At 45.2% G+C, this 21439-nt stretch overlaps 1 protein-coding gene across 1 annotated transcript; it reads left to right on the top strand.

Annotated features, from left to right (window-relative positions):
- Positions 1-808: 808 nt before the first annotated feature.
- On the top strand, positions 809-21376 carry eppk1 (epiplakin 1). Its single transcript, XM_030346855.1, has 2 exons — positions 809-939; positions 6195-21376. Exon 2 carries the CDS (start codon positions 6203-6205, stop codon positions 21167-21169), a length of 14967 nt encoding a protein of 4988 aa, XP_030202715.1. The 5' UTR covers positions 809-939; positions 6195-6202; the 3' UTR covers positions 21170-21376.
- The last annotated feature ends 63 nt before the right edge of the window (positions 21377-21439 follow it).

Here is a 21439-nt window from a genome sequence, read left to right as displayed (position 1 = left end):
TGTTAGAGTCTGTGACGACCTTACCGTCCTAACAGACGGGTGTCACAGTTGTGAGACACCGATTGTCCCGCATTTATGATGTAAACGGTAATTAAAATAACGACTTTTCCAGAGAATGCTCCCCCCCCCCCCCACCCCCCCGCCTTTCTATCTTGGAATGTCTGACTATCCCCTGAGAACCCGCCGGGCACGGGACACGCTTGGTTAACAGCCTCACCCTTTCTCTCTGACTTTGATGGAGGTATTCATGTCAGTGCTTGGCTTACTCTGTGAGGAGAGATAAGGGGTCACACCAAGAGCCTCTTAAACAGAGTAAATGACAGCTAGGGAGCCGTCCACATGTGTGAAGCTCATACCTAAACACACATAGTGTTATTCGCAGGGCTCTTGACTACAGAGGTGTAGAAGAGATTCTGGGATTCATGTGAGATCTTTAACTTTATTATTTGATTATACAAAGATGAAAAACAATGCCTTTATTTACATACCACTTTTCAGTACAAGTGAAAACGTGTTTCAGCATAACAGGAAAAACACACAAATGTATAAAACAAGCAAAAAACCCACTACTCAGCATTTAATATGTTAACTCAAAGTAAGGATGTGACTCTGCAGCACAAAATGTTATTCTTGGGCAAAACAATGGCGAGGGGATGTACTGAGATCCAACGGAATTCCTGGCATTCTGCAACCAATCGGCTGACAGGATTTCTCTCCACCTTGCCTTGAGCCTTTACTGTATTTGGAAGGTGGGCGTGGTTTCCGTGGAAAGCATTTTGACTCGATCCAGTGGTGGACAGCCCCTCTGACACTTTCTATAAGAGCTGTCCGTCAGCCCAGCTCCGAGAGACGCCAGTGCTCCCTGGCATTTAACACCACCACCACCACCACTCCAGCCATCTCCTTTACGCACCGGTTTCTGCATCTACCCACCTACACGTAAGTGTGTCATTCAGTGACTGTGGTATCTAACCAACTTTACCAATGTGGTGAAACACATTATTGTGTTATCTCATGAAAGGTCATCATTTAAAATGTATTCCATTCTTCTTTGATTGGTTTTAATGGCAAGATCAGGTTGGATAGAGATCTTGAAATAAACTTCACGAGGGAGAAAAGCCCAGCATGTGTAGTAGGTATTGCGGGTATCCTAGATCAAATCCTAGAGTGCCAACTCCCTTGCCATAAAAAAGGGAAAGTAAACATTCCTGTGCGATTAGGTCGTGGTAGCTCTCAGATCTTGAGTGTCCCGCGCGAGGGGTTAACGCTTGGGCGGAGAGGACGCAACAAGTCCACCACCAGGTCAGAGACGGTTCTCTGTCACTACTAACAACAGATCTCAAATAACCTGGGGGTTTTGTTGAATTTAGAAATAAGGAACGAATACCGGGACCTGACACTTTATAACTGGAAGGTTGCGTATCGCCTCTAACTATTTTTTTTTTGCACTGCTGAGTAACCCTTGAACCTGGGGCTTTACTGGGAGAGCAGGCCATAAATATGTCACAACCTACGACGTCCTCTTTGAGAGATACACACTTGGGTTATGGTCCAACATAAAACGATATGCTTTCCTATTTGCCTGTAAACCGACAATGAGCTCAGCCTTGGTAGGATAACCCTTTATGATGCTTGTGCATTTACAAAATGCATATTCATGACCCAACTGGCATTTTTATGTTTTCATATTGATCACAACCCAGGAACTAAAACATCAATATCACACAAAAAAGGTTTGAAACCGTTCCTGTCGTTTGCTCCTGTCTGTTTGTTGTTCAGTTAACATCAGGGTTGGTTTAAAATAGTGCATTGTGTGCATGCTTATGCAGTTCTTGTGAAACTTCTCCTGCAACTTCTTAATAACTACCATTACTGAATGAACCAGAATGTGAACATGCGAGTGTAAATAGGAGTAAATAACAGGTAACACACTGTACTGTCACACATTCTTTGTCATTACATTCTACATTTTCAGTCGAATGTCATCTGCATTTACAAATGACTAACCCTACTATCAGGCTCGTATTTAATGTGAAACAAAGCAAAGAATGATTGCACAAATTTGACGAAATGACAGTATGTGCTTACACTGCAACGGATTATTCAGATGAAATCTTTTTCATTTTGGAATGTTCTTTCCTTAAAGGCCTCTCAAATTGCTGGTGATGTTCTGCAAATGGCTGTAATTATCTGTATGTTCTTCCGGATGTAAATCTTTGATCAATACAACATATTCCTTGTATTATTATATATTCCTCCCTTCCTTAACACCTCATTAGAAAGAGGCCATTGGCAGATCTCAAAAGATACGTCGGTCCAATGTGATCTCAGCCTGTGGCCAACAACCAGATTTTGCAAAACCCTAACCCTGGTTGAAGAGGTGACGAGATTAGATTCGACATGAGGTAATCAGTCAACAAAAGAAAGTCTCTCCAACGCAAACAAACCTCTCTCCCAATGCTATGTTCGGAGAGCTGATCATCGCAATCCTTCTCCTGTCAAGGTGAATAGTTTCGCTCCAACTCCCCGGTTGGGTGGGTGCTCTGGTCAGGTCGGTGGTATCGGTGGGGAGGGGCCGGGGACGGTGAGGGGAGGAGGGGGAGAGATTACGGGTGGTTGACAAATCACTCTGCCCTGCAACGACGGAAACCTTCCCCGGTTTGGCACTCCTCATTGCAGTACCCATTCATTTAATTTGCACTCATGCACAACATGTGGTTACAAATACTTATTTCCTGCGGTATATAAATAATGCTGATGTTTGCCCGACTGAACTCAACAGAGCCCTTTTTAGAAAACCAGACAGGTCCTGCAGAAGAGGCTACTTGGTGAAATGGGCCGACGTTTATCTGCTTAATGTGTGATCAGATAGATCAGAGGTTGGATGTTATAACATTGAGATAAACACATTTAGTTTCTTCAGAAGATGCCTTGTCGTGGGAAAGGATATTTTTATTAGTTGCTAGTTTGTTGAAATTTGATTAATTGGAATGATACTACTCAACTGCAGATATGATTACTCTGTCGTTTGTTCTGATGGAAAGGGGAATCACGCACACTCAGCAGCAGCCAGTGAACAGCGGCCAGAAACTGAAAACATTTGGCTGAAATGAAGTTTTCGATTAATCCAAAAAAAAAAAAAAAAAATTGAAAGTTAAAAACCTGGCAGATATTGTATGTCAGGGTTTCTGCATTTTTAATCTTCAAACTCGACAGTGCCGGCTCCTGTGTAGTCTGCTCATCTCAGAGCAGAAGCAATTTTGTCATGATTAATTCACACAATCCCTGTTATGTTATGCTAGCACAAGTAAAAGGCTGAAGGCCTATACTTAATTTGCCAGGAGCTATTGGCGCGTGCTAAATTAATATTTATTCACAGCTATGTGCCAATTCTTCGTAGCAGTACACTGAACATGTACCTACATCACACAACACACACAACACACACACACACACACACACACACACACACACACACACACACACACACACACACACACACACACACACACACACACACACATACACACACACACACACACACACAAACACACACAACTTTTTATTAATGTTTGAATTAGTGCTGTCAAACGATTACAATCGCGATTATTCGTCATAGTTAACTCACGATTAATCGCAATTTTTTTTCTATTCTAAATACCCCTTGATTTCGTGCTGCTAGCCTTTTAGTGAGATCAGAGAATGTTGAGAAGGACAGTAATAAATTATATTTGGTAAGATGGATATAAGAAGAGAGACCCGCAGTGAATTCAAACCGGTCCACTTGACATCGGGTAGGTGCATGACAGTGGTAGGCCTACCGTAAAACTTCAATAGCCCAGGCTTTTATTTGTATTTCCACCACTGAAATTTCGAACAAAACTCTTGCTCAGCAAAGATGGGAAATACTATTACATTTATTATTTAAACTAGTATGAATATTCATACCATACGAAGGCCTATACACATTACCAGGCTATCGAATAACGCCTACACAAACACACACACACAGACACACACACACACACACACACACACACACACACACACACACACACACACACACACACACATAGACACACACGGTGGTGGAGTGGTAATCGGGAGAGTCAGGAGAATTCCCGGTGGGCCGTTAACGTTTCGCGGCTGTCGGGCTGATTACTGCGGGATAACAATATTGCGTTTCTAAAAGTTCCTTGCAGCCAGTGTTAATTTTGTCTGCTATTTTAGATTTAGCCTTAGTCTTAGGCTCCGTCCACACGAAGCTGAAACGGGCGAAACCGTTACGGTTTCGATCTATCCGGTTTCGGAGTATCTCCGTAAAGACGGAGTCAAGCAAAACCGGGAAGATCTGTAGAAACGCTGTAGTACACATTCCAGGCCCATAAGGGGCGCTGCTTCTGCTACAGAAATGTAGAAGGAAAATAAATAATACGAAGAGGCAAGCATGCGCATAAAGGGTGAGACTCCGCGGGCTACAGTCATTGGCTAGAGGGTCGAAGAGTGGGGCGATGACTTCATGGTTTACGGTTTCAGTCGGTTTCAGGCGTCCACACAAATCCAAAACGAAACCGGGTAGATTTGAAACCACTTCCGAGGGTGGTTTCAGAAGTTTACGGTTTCGGTCAGCGGATTCGCCGGCTTCGTGTGGACGGAAGGCCGAACCGTACAAGACCTTTGCGGTTTCGCCATAAAATCGGCTTCGTGTGGACGGGATCTTAGTCTTTAGATGAAAATGCTTATTAGATTTAGTCACATTTTAGTCATTGTTTTCCTTTGTAGTTTTAGTCAACGAAAAGTCCTTACATTTTAGTCAAAATATTTTCTCTTTTTAAACTAGTTCAATTAGGCTAACCCCATATATATGGACACCTGCTAAACTGTTCCACTCAAATAGAGTACTAAAGTGAATACGTCACGTTGTCCTGGCAACCAGATTTTCAGTTCTAAACAACCGAACGAGAGATGGCGTTCTCCATTGCTTCCATGTGTTGTTTTTTTCAAAATGAAAATAAATCAATTTCAAGAGGTGAAAATCACTACCAATCGAAACATGTCGAGGCGTTCATGTATTCCCCTGGGGTATTAAAAGGAAAAGTTCGTAAACGTTAGTTTAGTTTAGTTTCTTTTTATATGAAGACAATCTATTCTAGATATTACGCGGTGATTCTCTTCAAAACGAGAGCCGGTAAATTCTGAAAAATGTAATCATACAACGCGGTTATATGCTATAGACCCTAGAGTATCTGTGGTATAAAGGCTGGGACGAATTTCGAATTATATGTACAATGCATAACGTTAGCTCATAGCTGAGTGGACTATACCTCCATGGCCAAATCGTAGCTAAGGTCCGTCCTATTTACTGGAGGAGTGATCAGTTGCATAAGAACCTTACGGGAGGGTATTGATTGGAAAATATCGTGCATTTTGAATGTCCAAATAGCACACCACTAACATTTTAGTCCTGTCTCGTCTCATCAACGAAAACAAAACGTACATTTCGTCAGGCTCGAACAGAGTGACACACAAACACACACAAACTTTTAAGGAGTTTTTCACCCACTCCGTATATCCGTATATCCTTGCTTGCCCCAACAAGTTTGTGCGGCATGCTTGTTGTTTTGTTTCCGGTGTAGCTAGATCCGGTATGGTGTTGTAGTTTTCCTAATGTGACTAATTGTTGCTAGACAGCAGGTGAAAAAGCTACAATGTTTGCCAAACCAAAAGAGCGTTAATCATGCGACAAAAAAATTAACGCCGTTAAAATTGGTTTGCATTAACGCAGTTAATAACGCCTTAAACTGACATCACTAGTTTGAATCTTTAACCTATGTTTGTATTAACATTTATAAACAATTTGAATGCTCATTGCGAGTACCTTATATCATGAATATACTTCATTACTAGATAGGTCATTTAGATTACTGCATGCATCCCCTAATTTATTTTCAACTGACTATTTTTTTAATTCCTCCCATATCCTTTTGCGCTACATTGTTGAGGATATGCAAAGTAAAATGTGTTGGGTTGGTTTAAACGTATTTATATGTATAGAGATATTACAAATAAATTATTTTGTAGTTGTATTCGTAGTAGAATTAGCTGATCATTTAGGGTAAGGTACATGTAAATGTGTGTTGGTTTGGCCATACTTCTCTAACTTCTTTCTTTCTCTTTTTATTTTATTGTCTCAGGTGTCAAAATGGCGCCCATAAGGGAAGCTACTAATGGGAAGCAAAATGTTTTTGGAAAACACAAACACCGCCCTGTGGCGGGAATATTCCTGGAGAAGACAAAGGAGAAGAAGACTATCTATGAGGCCATGAAGAAGCGTCTTCTCAAGCCTGGAACTGCACTAGCCCTGCTCGAGGCTCAAGCTGCTACTGGCGGGATTCTTGACCCAGTAAACAATCGCACACTTACTGTGGAGGAGGCCATCAAAGCTCAAATAGTTGGACCTGAGATGAAAGAGAAACTGCTGGCAGCAGGGAGAGCCGTTGATGGTTATGTTGACTCTTCCACCAATGAAACAATCTCTGTATACCAAGCCATACAAAAGGATTTACTACCAAAGGAGAATGGATTGAGGCTACTCGAAGCACAGATGTCTACACATGGTCTCTTCGACCCGATTGAGAAGAAATGCATTGCGGTGGAATCTGCCATTGAAAAGGGCTACTATGAGAAAGGTCTGCTCAATAACAAGATGGAAGAACTCAAAGTTTTCTACAATCCAAATACACAAGAAAACCTCAACTACAGCCATCTCCTCGAGAAATGCACTGTCGAGCCTGAGACCGACATGGTGCTTCTGCCGATCTTCATCACCTTCAAAGGCCTGCGTCGGGGTGTGTCCTCCTCTGAGCTGCTGGCATCCAACATCATCAACAAAGAAACCTATGATGACCTGCAGATGGGCAGGACCACAACTCAGGACGTCATGCTCATGGAGACAGTGAAGGAATTCCTGCAGGGGAAAGGGAGCATCTCTGGAGTAGCAGTGTTCTCCACCAATGAGCGGATGAGCATCTATAAAGCCATGAAGCAAGGCATCTTGATGCCTGGAACCGCGCTGGTCCTCTTGGAAGCCCAAGCCGCCACTGGATTCATGTTTGACCCTGTGAAGAACAGAAAATACAGCGTGGATGAGGCGGTCAAAAACAAAGTTGTTGGCCCCGAATTCCATGCCAAGCTTCTCTCTGCCGAGCGGGCGGTAACAGGTTACAAAGACCCTTACACTGGTGAGACAATATCTCTGTTCGAAGCGCTATCAAAGGATCTCATGGTGAAGGAGCACGGGATACGCTTACTTGAGGCTCAGATTGCCACCGGTGGTATAATAGACCCGATAAACAGCCACAGACTTCCAGTAGAAGTGGCCTACAAGAGGGGCTTTTTAACGGAAGACATGAATGCCATCCTGGAAGACTCCGGAGACGACACCAAAGGCTTCTTTGACCCAAACACCAAAGACAATCTCACCTATCTTGAGCTGATGGAGAGATGCGTCATTGACCCAGTCACGGGGCTCTGCCTGCTTCCTCTTATTGGGAAATCAGACAAGTTGAATATCAGCTTCATCGACTATAACACTAAAATGGAACTGAAGCAAACAATGGTGAAAATGACGTGTGGAAAATACATGGGAATGACGGTGTCACTGTGGGAATTGCTGATGTCAGAATACTTTGATGAAAACCAGAGGCAGGAAATCATCAACAAGTACAAACAGGGAAAACTCACGATCAAGACGGTCACTACGACAGTCCTGGAAATCATAGAGAAATCTGTGAAAACAACTACCGTCGTCTTTGAGGGAATCCGAGAAACTGTCACCGGAAAGCAGTTACTCGAGGCAGATATCATCACTGATAAGGACCTGGAGGAGCTGGAAATGGGAAAGATCTCAGTGAACAAGCTTAAAGAAGATGAGACCGTCCGCATGTATTTGCAAGGGAAAAGTAGCATCGCCGGTGTCCTTCTTCCAAATTCTCAGATCATGACCATCTACCAAGCCCGACAGAAGGCATTGCTCAGGCCGGGTACAGCTCTGATTCTGCTTGAGGCCCAGGCAGCAACCGGGTTTGTCATCGATCCCATTGCTAACAGGAAGTTCTCAGTGGAGGAGTCTGTGAAGGCCGGAATTATCGGAGCAGACGTTTACCAAAAGTTATGCTCAGCGGAGAGGGCAGTCACAGGGTACAAAGATCCCTCAGGCGGCAAAACAATCTCCTTGTTTCAAGCAATGCAGAGGGACCTCATCATCCGCGAGCACGGAATTCGTCTGCTCGAGGCACAGATTGCAACGGGTGGAATTATTGACCCGATAAACAGTCATCGCATTCCTGTCCAGGTGGCCTATAAGAGAGGTCTGTTCGACGAGGTGATGAACCAGGTCCTAGACGACCCCAGTGATGACACCAAAGGATTCTTTGACCCAAACACCCACGAAAATCTGACTTACCTTCAGCTCATGGACAGATGTGTGACCGATCCAAGCACAGGATTGTGCCTTCTGCCCCTCAAAGGTAAAGTGCATAAGATCAACATTGATGATACCCTTCGGGAGGTCTTCAGAAGCACGATGGTCACTGTAAAGTATGGCAGATTCCGTGGCAAGCAAACAACACTGTGGGATCTGATCAATTCAGAATATCTCTCAGAGGAAAAAAGACAGGAACTTTTCAAGCTCTACAAGTCACGAAAGATGACTTTGGAACAGATCACTGTCACCATTTTGGAGATTGTCGAGATCAGGGAATTGAAACATCAAGCAGATCTGAATTTTGACTGTCTCAGGGGAAAGGTCTCTGTTTTGGATCTCTTGGGATTAGATATTGTGGATAATTCAATTTACAATGGTTTGCTAGAAGGGACACTATCAGGAAGTGAGGTAAGGAAGATGGAAAGTGTCAGAACTTACCTTCAAGGAAAAAGCTGTGTAGCTGGCATTATACTACAGCCATCTAACCAGAAGCTAAGCATCTATGAAGCTCAGAAGAAGGGCTTCATAACACCCGGTACTGCCCTGTGTCTTCTCGAGGCCCAAGCTGCCACAGGATTCATAGTAGATCCCACAAATAACCAGAAATGTACAGTGGCACAGGCTTTACAAGACAAGCTCATAAGTCCACACATGTATGAAAAGCTCCTATCTGCTGAAAGAGCTGTGACAGGGTACAAAGATCCATACACGGACAAAAAAATCTCCCTTTTCCAGGCATTGAAAAAGGATCTGATTGTGAAGGAACATGGCATCCGTTTGCTTGAGGCCCAGATAGCTACAGGCGGCATCATTGACCCCATAAGGTGCCTTCACTTACCCCTCAACATTGCCTACAGGGAGGGATACTTCGATGCAGAACTTAACCAGATCCTGACAGACCCTACTGATGACACTAAAGGCTTTTTTGACCCGAACACCAAAGCAAATCTGACATACATGGAGATGTTAGGCAAATGTGTCAAAGATACAGAAACAGGCCTGTTTCTACTGCCATTAAATGAAAAAGGCACTTCTACAGGAACAAAGGTGGAAACATATACTGACGAAGAAATCAGGCAAGTGTTTGAAAAAACCCTTGTAACCATATCAGTGGGCCTTTACTCAGGAAGAAACATTTCGCTTTGGGAGTTGATCCATTCTGGATATTTCACAGAGGATCAGCGGCAGGAATTAATAGCAGAATATAGGACAAAGAAAACAACCACACAGAGCATAACCACCACAGTGATTAGCACCATTACAAAACTGGAACAGGCCGAAACTCACAAGACCGTAATGGGCCTCAGAAAACCGGTATTTGCCAAACAGCTCCTGGAATGTGACATCATTGATGTAAAGACATTTAGTTGTTTGGAGGAAGGCACACTTACTTTCGAAGAGGTCTCTAAACGTGACTTGGTGCAGAAATACCTGAAAGGAACTGGAAACATTGCTGGGATTGTGAGTCACCCATCCAAGAAGACCTTGAGCATCTATGAAGCAAGAGAACAAGGGCTGTTGACAGCAGCTTCTGCACTTATTTTGCTGGAAGCCCAGGCTGCAACAGGGTTCATCGTTGACCCGGTCAAAGCTAAATGCTATACTGTTAAGGAAGCAGCAAGGGAGAAATGTATTGGTGCAGATCTACATGAGCAATTGCTTTCAGCCGAGCAGGCTGTGACAGGCTATGCGGACCCTTTCACAGGTGCTAAAATCTCTCTCTTTGAAGCAATGGGCAAAGACTTGGTCACGAAAAGCCAGGGCATTCGACTTCTGGACGCGCAAATGGGAACCGGCGGGATTATCGACCCGATTCAAAGTCACCGGATACCTCTTCATGTTGCAATGAAAAAGGGATACTTTAGTGAGGAAATGAATCAAATGATGTCTGCCCTCAATGATAACACAAAGGCCTTCTTTGACCCAAACACCAAGACAGCGGTCACTTATCTCGAATTAAAAGAGCGCTGTGAGAAAGACCATGAGACTGGGCTCCTTCTTCTACCCATCCATGAGGAAGGGTCCCGTGATTTTCATACAGACAACCAGACTGAGCTGGCATTCCAGAACTGTACAATGACCGTAGATGCAGGAAAGTTTCAAGGCAAGAGTACTACTTTGTGGGAGGTGTTGAACTCGTTATACATTTCGAAACAAAAAAGGGAGCAGTTACTTCAGCAATACAGGTCAGGAGCCATGAAGATGGACCAGATCATTGAAATTGTCACCACAATCATAATTGAGGTGACGTCCAAGGAGAAGAAGTTCAAAGGTCTAAGGAAGAGGGTCTCCGCCAGTGAACTTTATGAATCAAAAATTATCTCAAAAGACCTCTTCACACAAATTGTACAAGGAGAACTCACTGAAGATACTATCAATAAAATGGAATCCATTCAGAAGTACCTTGGGGCCACCAACTGTATAGCTGGTGTCAGGGTCGAATCAACCAAAAAGGTAATGAGCATATATGAGGCCAAGTCTAAAGGACTGCTGGCCCCTGGAACATCTCTTATACTCCTTGAAGCGCAAGCAGCCACTGGCTTCGTCATCGACCCATTAAACAACAAGAAAATGTCAGTAGATGAAGCTGTAGCTCAAGGTGTGGTTGGCTCTGAATTGAAAAGGAAACTGCTTTCAGCTGAAAGGGCAGTGACTGGATACAAGGACCCCTACACTGGAAACATAATTTCTTTGTTCCAGGCATTGCAGAAGGACCTCATTGTAAAGGACCATGGAATTCGTCTCCTTGAAGCACAAATCGCTACAGGGGGCATCATAGACCCAGTGTACAGCCACAGAGTGCCAGTAGAGGTTGCCTACCAAAGAGGGTACTTTGATGAGAAAATGAATCAGATCCTATCAGATTCTGATGATGACACCAAAGGCTTCTTTGACCCAAACACACATGAGAACCTCACCTATCTCCAGCTGCTCGAGAGATGCTTCAAAGACCCCACCACAGATTTGAGTCTGCTGGTCATTACAAAGAAGGGACAGTTTTACTTTTTTGTTGATGAGGCAACAAAACTCATTCTGAAATCAACCACAACAACCCGGGCTGGAGGAAAATACCAAGGAAAGACTGTTTCTCTGTGGGAGCTTCTGTACTCCAAGTACATCACTGAAGAGGAAAGGAGGGAGCTGGTCCAGCAGTACAAGTCTGGAGCCATTAATATTGAACGCTTCCTGGAGATCATTCTCACAACCATTCAGCAGCAGAACGACACAACCACAACAACATCAATGGTATTTTGCAAACCTCCAGAAATTGACTCAAATGCCAGCATAACCAAAACCACCATCACCACAACCACATCTACCAATTCCACTCAAAGTAACGCCTTCCATGGAATCAGAAAGGACGTCAGTGCCACTGAGCTCCTGGAATCTAAAATCATTGACAAGAAGCTATTTGAAGATCTCAACACTGGAAAGGTCACTGTGACAGAGGTCAGCGAGATGGACTCTGTGCGCCAGTATTTGGTGGGAACCAACAGTATTGCAGGAGTGTACCTTCAGTCCAACCAGGAAACCATGAGCATCCACCAGGCCAAGTCCAAGGGTCTGCTCACCCCTGGAACCTCCCTGGTCCTGCTTGAGGCGCAAGCAGCCACTGGCTTCATCATAGACCCAGTGAATAACAAGAAACTCTCAGTAGAAGAAGCGGCAGCTCAAGGTGTGATTGGCCATGACTGGAAAAAGAAACTGCTTTCAGCTGAAAGAGCGGTGACTGGATACATAGATCCTCACACTGATAAGACCATTTCTTTGTTCCAGGCCTTGCAGAAGGACCTCATTGTAAAGGATCATGGAATTCGTCTCCTTGAAGCACAAATTGCTACAGGGGGCATCATAGACCCAGTGTACAGCCACAGAGTGCCAGTAGAGGTTGCCTACCAAAGAGGGTACTTTGATGTGGAAATGAACCAGATCCTGTCTGATCCTGATGATGACACCAAGGGCTTTTTCGACCCAAACACACATGAGAACCTCACCTATCTCCAGCTGGTGGAAAGATGCATCAGAGATCCAAAAACAGGGTTGAGTCTGCTGGTCATTGCAAAGAAGGGAGAGTTTTACTTTTTTGTTGATGAGGCAACAAAACTCATTCTGAAATCAACAACAACGACCCGAGCTGGAGGAAAATACCAAGGAAAGACTGTTTCCCTGTGGGACCTTCTGTACTCCAAATACATCACTGAAGAGGAAAGGAGGGAACTGGTCCAGCAGTACAAGTCTGGAGCCATTAACATTGAACGCTTCATGGAGATCATTCTCACCACCATTCAGCAGCAGACCACAACAACCACAACATCCTCAATGGTGTATTCCACACCTCCAGAAATTGACTCAAATGCCAGCATCACCAAAACCACCATCACCACAACCACATCTACCAATTCCACTCACAGTAACGCCTTCCATGGAATCAGAAAGGACGTCAGTGCCACTGAGCTCCTGGAATCTAAAATCATTGACAAGAAGCTCTTTGAAGATCTCAACACTGGAAAGGTCACTGTGACAGAGGTCAGCGAGATGGACTCTGTGCGCCAGTATTTGGTGGGAACCAACAGTATTGCAGGAGTGTACCTTCAGTCCAAGCAGGAAACCATGAGCATCCACCAGGCCAAGTCCAAGGGTCTGCTCACCCCTGGAACCTCCCTGGTCCTGCTTGAGGCGCAAGCAGCCACTGGCTTCATCATAGACCCAGTGAATAACAAGAAACTCTCAGTAGAAGAAGCGGCAGCTCAAGGTGTGATTGGCCATGACTGGAAAAAGAAACTGCTTTCAGCTGAAAGAGCGGTGACTGGATACATAGATCCTCACACTGATAAGACCATTTCTTTGTTCCAGGCCTTGCAGAAGGACCTCATTGTAAAGGATCATGGAATTCGTCTCCTTGAAGCACAAATTGCTACAGGGGGCATCATAGACCCAGTGTACAGCCACAGAGTGCCAGTAGAGGTTGCCTACCAAAGAGGGTACTTTGATGTGGAAATGAACCAGATCCTGTCTGATCCTGATGATGACACCAAGGGCTTTTTCGACCCAAACACACATGAGAACCTCACCTATCTCCAGCTGGTGGAAAGATGCATCAGAGATCCAAAAACAGGGTTGAGTCTGCTGGTCATTGCAAAGAAGGGAGAGTTTTACTTTTTTGTTGATGAGGCAACAAAACTCATTCTGAAATCAACAACAACGACCCGAGCTGGAGGAAAATACCAAGGAAAGACTGTTTCCCTGTGGGACCTTCTGTACTCCAAATACATCACTGAAGAGGAAAGGAGGGAGCTGGTCCAGCAGTACAAGTCTGGAGCCATTAACATTGAACGCTTCATGGAGATCATTCTCACCACCATTCAGCAGCAGACCACAACAACCACAACATCCTCAATGGTATTTTGCAAACCTCCAGAAATTGACTCAAATGCCAGCATAACCAAAACCACCATCACCACAACCACATCTACCAATTCCACTCAAAGTAACGCCTTCCATGGAATCAGAAAGGACGTCAGTGCCACTGAGCTCCTGGAATCTAAAATCATTGACAAGAAGCTCTTTGAAGATCTCAACACTGGAAAGGTCACTGTGACAGAGGTCAGCGAGATGGACTCTGTGCGCCAGTATTTGGTGGGAACCAACAGTATTGCAGGAGTGTACCTTCAGTCCAAGCAGGAAACCATGAGCATCCACCAGGCCAAGTCCAAGGGTCTGCTCACCCCTGGAACCTCCCTGGTCCTGCTTGAGGCGCAAGCAGCCACTGGCTTCATCATAGACCCAGTGAATAACAAGAAACTCTCAGTAGAAGAAGCGGCAGCTCAAGGTGTGATTGGCCATGACTGGAAAAAGAAACTGCTTTCAGCTGAAAGAGCGGTGACTGGATACATAGATCCTCACACTGATAAGACCATTTCTTTGTTCCAGGCCTTGCAGAAGGACCTCATTGTAAAGGATCATGGAATTCGTCTCCTTGAAGCACAAATTGCTACAGGGGGCATCATAGACCCAGTGTACAGCCACAGAGTGCCAGTAGAGGTTGCCTACCAAAGAGGGTACTTTGATGTGGAAATGAACCAGATCCTGTCTGATCCTGATGATGACACCAAGGGCTTTTTCGACCCAAACACACATGAGAACCTCACCTATCTCCAGCTGGTGGAAAGATGCATCAGAGATCCAAAAACAGGGTTGAGTCTGCTGGTCATTGCAAAGAAGGGAGAGTTTTACTTTTTTGTTGATGAGGCAACAAAACTCATTCTGAAATCAACAACAACGACCCGAGCTGGAGGAAAATACCAAGGAAAGACTGTTTCCCTGTGGGACCTTCTGTACTCCAAATACATCACTGAAGAGGAAAGGAGGGAGCTGGTCCAGCAGTACAAGTCTGGAGCCATTAACATTGAACGCTTCATGGAGATCATTCTCACCACCATTCAGCAGCAGACCACAACAACCACAACATCCTCAATGGTGTATTCCACACCTCCAGAAATTGACTCAAATGCCAGCATCACCAAAACCACCATCACCACAACCACAGCTACCAATTCCACTCACAGTAACGCCTTCCATGGAATCAGAAAGGACGTCAGTGCCACTGAGCTCCTGGAATCTAAAATCATTGACAAGAAGCTCTTTGAAGATCTCAACACTGGAAAGGTCACTGTGACAGAGGTCAGCGAGATGGACTCTGTGCGCCAGTATTTGGTGGGAACCAACAGTATTGCAGGAGTGTACCTTCAGTCCAAGCAGGAAACCATGAGCATCCACCAGGCCAAGTCCAAGGGTCTGCTCACCCCTGGAACCTCCCTGGTCCTGCTTGAGGCGCAAGCAGCCACTGGCTTCATCATAGACCCAGTGAATAACAAGAAACTCTCAGTAGAAGAAGCGGCAGCTCAAGGTGTGATTGGCCATGACTGGAAAAAGAAACTGCTTTCAGCTGAAAGAGCGGTGACTGGATACATAGATCCTCACACTGATAAGACCATTTCTTTGTTCCAGGCCTTGCAGAAGGAACTCATTGTAAAGGATCATGGAATTCGTCTCCTTGAAGCACAAATTGCTACAGGGGGCATCATAGACCCAGTGTACAGCCACAGAGTGCCAGTAGAGGTTGCCTACCAAAGAGGGTACTTTGATGTGGAAATGAACCAGATCCTGTCTGATCCTGATGATGACACCAAGGGCTTTTTCGACCCAAACACACATGAGAACCTCACCTATCTCCAGCTGGTGGAAAGATGCATCAGAGATCCAAAAACAGGGTTGAGTCTGCTGGTCATTGCAAAGAAGGGAGAGTTTTACTTTTTTGTTGATGAGGCAACAAAACTCATTCTGAAATCAACAACAACGACCCGAGCTGGAGGAAAATACCAAGGAAAGACTGTTTCCCTGTGGGACCTTCTGTACTCCAAATACATCACTGAAGAGGAAAGGAGGGAGCTGGTCCAGCAGTACAAGTCTGGAGCCATTAACATTGAACGCTTCATGGAGATCATTCTCACCACCATTCAGCAGCAGACCACAACAACCACAACATCCTCAATGGTGCATTCCACACCTCCAGAAATTGACTCAAATGCCAGCATCACCAAAACCACCATCACCACAACCACAGCTTCCAATTCCACTCACAGTAACGCCTTCCATGGAATCAGAAAGGACGTCAGTGCCACTGAGCTCCTGGAATCTAAAATCATTGACAAGAAGCTCTTTGAAGATCTCAACACTGGAAAGGTCACTGTGACAGAGGTCAGCGAGATGGACTCTGTGCGCCAGTATTTGGTGGGAACCAACAGTATTGCAGGAGTGTACCTTCAGTCCAACCAGGAAACCATGAGCATCCACCAGGCCAAGTCCAAGGGTCTGCTCACCCCTGGAACCTCCCTGGTCCTGCTTGAGGCGCAAGCAGCCACTGGCTTCATCATAGACCCAGTGAATAACAAGAAACTCTCAGTAGAAGAAGCGGCAGCTCAAGGTGTGATTGGCCATGACTGGAAAAAGAAACTGCTTTCAGCTGAAAGAGCGGTGACTGGATACACAGATCCTCACACTGATAAGACCATTTCTTTGTTCCAGGCCTTGCAGAAGGACCTCATTGTAAAGGATCATGGAATTCGTCTCCTTGAAGCACAAATCGCTACAGGGGGCATCATAGACCCAGTGTACAGCCACAGAGTGCCAGTAGAGGTTGCCTACCAAAGAGGGTACTTTGATGTGGAAATGAACCAGATCCTGTCTGATCCTAATGATGACACCAAGGGCTTTTTCGACCCAAACACACATGAGAACCTCACCTATCTCCAGCTGTTGGAAAGATGCATCAGAGATCCAAGAACAGGGTTGAGTCTGCTGGTCATTGCAAAGAAGGGAGAGTTTTACTTTTTTGTTGATGAGGCAACAAAACTCATTCTGAAATCAACAACAACGACCCGAGCTGGAGGAAAATACCAAGGAAAGACTGTTTCCCTGTGGGACCTTCTGTACTCCAAATACATCACTGAAGAGGAAAGGAGGGAGCTGGTCCAGCAGTACAAGTCTGGAGCCATTAACATTGAACGCTTCATGGAGATCATTCTCACCACCATTCAGCAGCAGACCACAACAACCACAACATCCTCAATGGTATTTTGCAAACCTCCAGAAATTGACTCAAATGCCAGCATAACCAAAACCACCATCACCACAACCACATCTACCAATTCCACTCAAAGTAACGCCTTCCATGGAATCAGAAAGGACGTCAGTGCCACTGAGCTCCTGGAATCTAAAATCATTGACAAGAAGCTCTTTGAAGATCTCAACACTGGAAAGGTCACTGTGACAGAGGTCAGCGAGATGGACTCTGTGCGCCAGTATTTGGTGGGAACCAACAGTATTGCAGGAGTGTACCTTCAGTCCAAGCAGGAAACCATGAGCATCCACCAGGCCAAGTCCAAGGGTCTGCTCACCCCTGGAACCTCCCTGGTCCTGCTTGAGGCGCAAGCAGCCACTGGCTTCATCATAGACCCAGTGAATAACAAGAAACTCTCAGTAGAAGAAGCGGCAGCTCAAGGTGTGATTGGCCATGACTGGAAAAAGAAACTGCTTTCAGCTGAAAGAGCGGTGACTGGATACATAGATCCTCACACTGATAAGACCATTTCTTTGTTCCAGGCCTTGCAGAAGGACCTCATTGTAAAGGATCATGGAATTCGTCTCCTTGAAGCACAAATTGCTACAGGGGGCATCATAGACCCAGTGTACAGCCACAGAGTGCCAGTAGAGGTTGCCTACCAAAGAGGGTACTTTGATGTGGAAATGAACCAGATCCTGTCTGATCCTGATGATGACACCAAGGGCTTTTTCGACCCAAACACACATGAGAACCTCACCTATCTCCAGCTGGTGGAAAGATGCATCAGAGATCCAAAAACAGGGTTGAGTCTGCTGGTCATTGCAAAGAAGGGAGAGTTTTACTTTTTTGTTGATGAGGCAACAAAACTCATTCTGAAATCAACAACAACGACCCGAGCTGGAGGAAAATACCAAGGAAAGACTGTTTCCCTGTGGGACCTTCTGTACTCCAAATACATCACTGAAGAGGAAAGGAGGGAACTGGTCCAGCAGTACAAGTCTGGAGCCATTAACATTGAACGCTTCATGGAGATCATTCTCACCACCATTCAGCAGCAGACCACAACAACCACAACATCCTCAATGGTGTATTCCACACCTCCAGAAATTGACTCAAATGCCAGCATCACCAAAACCACCATCACCACAACCACATCTACCAATTCCACTCACAGTAACGCCTTCCATGGAATCAGAAAGGACGTCAGTGCCACTGAGCTCCTGGAATCTAAAATCATTGACAAGAAGCTCTTTGAAGATCTCAACACTGGAAAGGTCACTGTGACAGAGGTCAGCGAGATGGACTCTGTGCGCCAGTATTTGGTGGGAACCAACAGTATTGCAGGAGTGTACCTTCAGTCCAAGCAGGAAACCATGAGCATCCACCAGGCCAAGTCCAAGGGTCTGCTCACCCCTGGAACCTCCCTGGTCCTGCTTGAGGCGCAAGCAGCCACTGGCTTCATCATAGACCCAGTGAATAACAAGAAACTCTCAGTAGAAGAAGCGGCAGCTCAAGGTGTGATTGGCCATGACTGGAAAAAGAAACTGCTTTCAGCTGAAAGAGCGGTGACTGGATACACAGATCCTCACACTGATAAGACCATTTCTTTGTTCCAGGCCTTGCAGAAGGACCTCATTGTAAAGGATCATGGAATTCGTCTCCTTGAAGCACAAATCGCTACAGGGGGCATCATAGACCCAGTGTACAGCCACAGAGTGCCAGTAGAGGTTGCCTACCAAAGAGGGTACTTTGATGTGGAAATGAACCAGATCCTGTCTGATCCTAATGATGACACCAAGGGCTTTTTCGACCCAAACACACATGAGAACCTCACCTATCTCCAGCTGTTGGAAAGATGCATCAGAGATCCAAGAACAGGGTTGAGTCTGCTGGTCATTGCAAAGAAGGGAGAGTTTTACTTTTTTGTTGATGAGGCAACAAAACTCATTCTGCAATCGACACCAACGACCCGAGCTGGAGGAAAATACCAAGGAAAGACTGTTTCCCTGTGGGACCTTCTGTACTCCAAGTACATTACTGAGGAGAAAAGGAGGGAGCTGGTCCAGCAGTACAAGTCTGGAGCCATTAACATTGAACGCTTCATGGAGATCATTCTCACCACCATTCAGCAGCAGACCACAACAACCACAACATCCTCAATGGTGTATTCCACACCTCCAGAAATTGACTCAAATGCCAGCATCACCAAAACCACCATCACCACAACCACATCTACCAATTCCACTCACAGTAACGCCTTCCATGGAATCAGAAAGGACGTCAGTGCCACTGAGCTCCTGGAATCTAAAATCATTGACAAGAAGCTCTTTGAAGATCTCAACACTGGAAAGGTCACTGTGACAGAGGTCAGCGAGATGGACTCTGTGCGCCAGTATTTGGTGGGAACCAACAGTATTGCAGGAGTGTACCTTCAGTCCAACCAGGAAACCATGAGCATCCATCAGGCCAAGTCCAAGGGTCTGCTCACCCCTGGAACCTCCCTGGTCCTGCTTGAGGCGCAAGCAGCCACTGGCTTCATCATAGACCCAGTGAATAACAAGAAACTCTCAGTAGAAGAAGCGGCAGCTCAAGGTGTGATTGGCCATGACTGGAAAAAGAAACTGCTTTCAGCTGAAAGAGCGGTGACTGGATACATAGATCCTCACACTGATAAGACCATTTCTTTGTTCCAGGCCTTGCAGAAGGACCTCATTGTAAAGGATCATGGAATTCGTCTCCTTGAAGCACAAATCGCTACAGGGGGCATCATAGACCCAGTGTACAGCCACAGAGTGCCAGTAGAGGTTGCCTACCAAAGAGGGTACTTTGATGTGGAAATGAACCAGATCCTCTCTGATCCTAATGATGACACCAAGGGCTTTTTCGACCCAAACACAAATGAGAACCTCACCTATCTCCAGCTGGTGGAAAGATGTATCAGAGATCCAAAAACAGGGTTGAGTCTGCTGGTCATTGCAAAGAAGGGAGAGTTTTACTTTTTTGTTGATGAGGCAACAAAACTCATTCTGAAATCAACAACAACGACCCGAGCTGGAGGAAAATACCAAGGAAAGACTGTTTCCCTGTGGGACCTTCTGTACTCCAAATACATCACTGAAGAGGAAAGGAGGGAGCTGGTCCAGCAGTACAAGTCTGGAGCCATTAACATTGAACGCTTCATGGAGATCATTCTCACCACCATTCAGCAGCAGACCACAACAACCACAACATCCTCAATGGTGCATTCCACACCTCCAGAAATTGACTCAAATGCCAGCATCACCAAAACCACCATCACCACAACCACATCTACCAATTCCACTCAAAGTAACGCCTTCCATGGAATCAGAAAGGACGTCAGTGCCACTGAGCTCCTGGAATCTAAAATCATTGACAAGAAGCTCTTTGAAGATCTCAACACTGGAAAGGTCACTGTGACAGAGGTCAGCGAGATGGACTCTGTGCGCCAGTATTTGGTGGGAACCAACAGTATTGCAGGAGTGTACCTCCAGTCCAACCAGGAAACCATGAGCATCCACCAGGCCAAGTCCAAGGGTCTGCTCACCCCTGGAACCTCCCTGGTCCTGCTAGAAGCCCAGGCAGCCACTGGCTTCATCATAGACCCAGTGAATAACAAGAAACTCTCAGTAGAAGAAGCGGCAGCTCAAGGTGTGATTGGCCATGACTGGAAAAAGAAACTGCTTTCAGCTGAAAGAGCGGTGACTGGATACATAGATCCTCACACTGATAAGACCATTTCTTTGTTCCAGGCCTTGCAGAAGGACCTTATTGTAAAGGACCATGGAATTCGTCTCCTTGAAGCACAAATTGCTACAGGGGGCATCATAGACCCAGTGTACAGCCACAGAGTGCCAGTAGAGGTTGCCTACCAAAGAGGGTACTTTGATGAGAAAATGAATCAGATCCTGTCGGATTCTGACGATGACACCAAAGGCTTCTTCGACCCAAACACACATGAGAACCTCACCTATCTCAAGCTGTTGGAGCGATGCATCAGAGATCCACGAACAGGGTTGAGTCTGCTGCCCTTGAACAAGTAATGACCTAATCATCCCCTTTGACCTTTTTTTCTATCTTGCTTTTGATGATTTATATGAATTAGATATGCAAATGATTTCCGGCAAACCTATATATATATATTTTATCTTACATTTATAATGCTTGGTGTATTTTATGAAATGCATTCCGGGAAATAAATGTAAACCTTTATAAACACAATTATGTTGAAAATAAAATGTAAGACCCTTTTTGTTTGTCTATTCATGTGGTATGGTATGTTGCCTAGATGCAACACTTTAAGAAACCTTTAA

The sequence above is a fragment of the Gadus morhua genome, chromosome 22, assembly GCF_902167405.1.
Source record: "Gadus morhua chromosome 22, gadMor3.0, whole genome shotgun sequence".
Lineage (NCBI taxonomy): Eukaryota > Metazoa > Chordata > Actinopteri > Gadiformes > Gadidae > Gadus > Gadus morhua.
Note: the sequence above shows the minus strand (reverse complement) of the source record. Positions and strands in the feature narration are given on the sequence as shown.

Bases quoted from the DNA above. Each gene is read 5' to 3' on its own strand.
- eppk1 (XM_030346855.1), top strand. From the start codon at position 6,203: ATGGCGCCCATAAGGGAAGCTACTAATGGGAAGCAAAATGTTTTTGGA.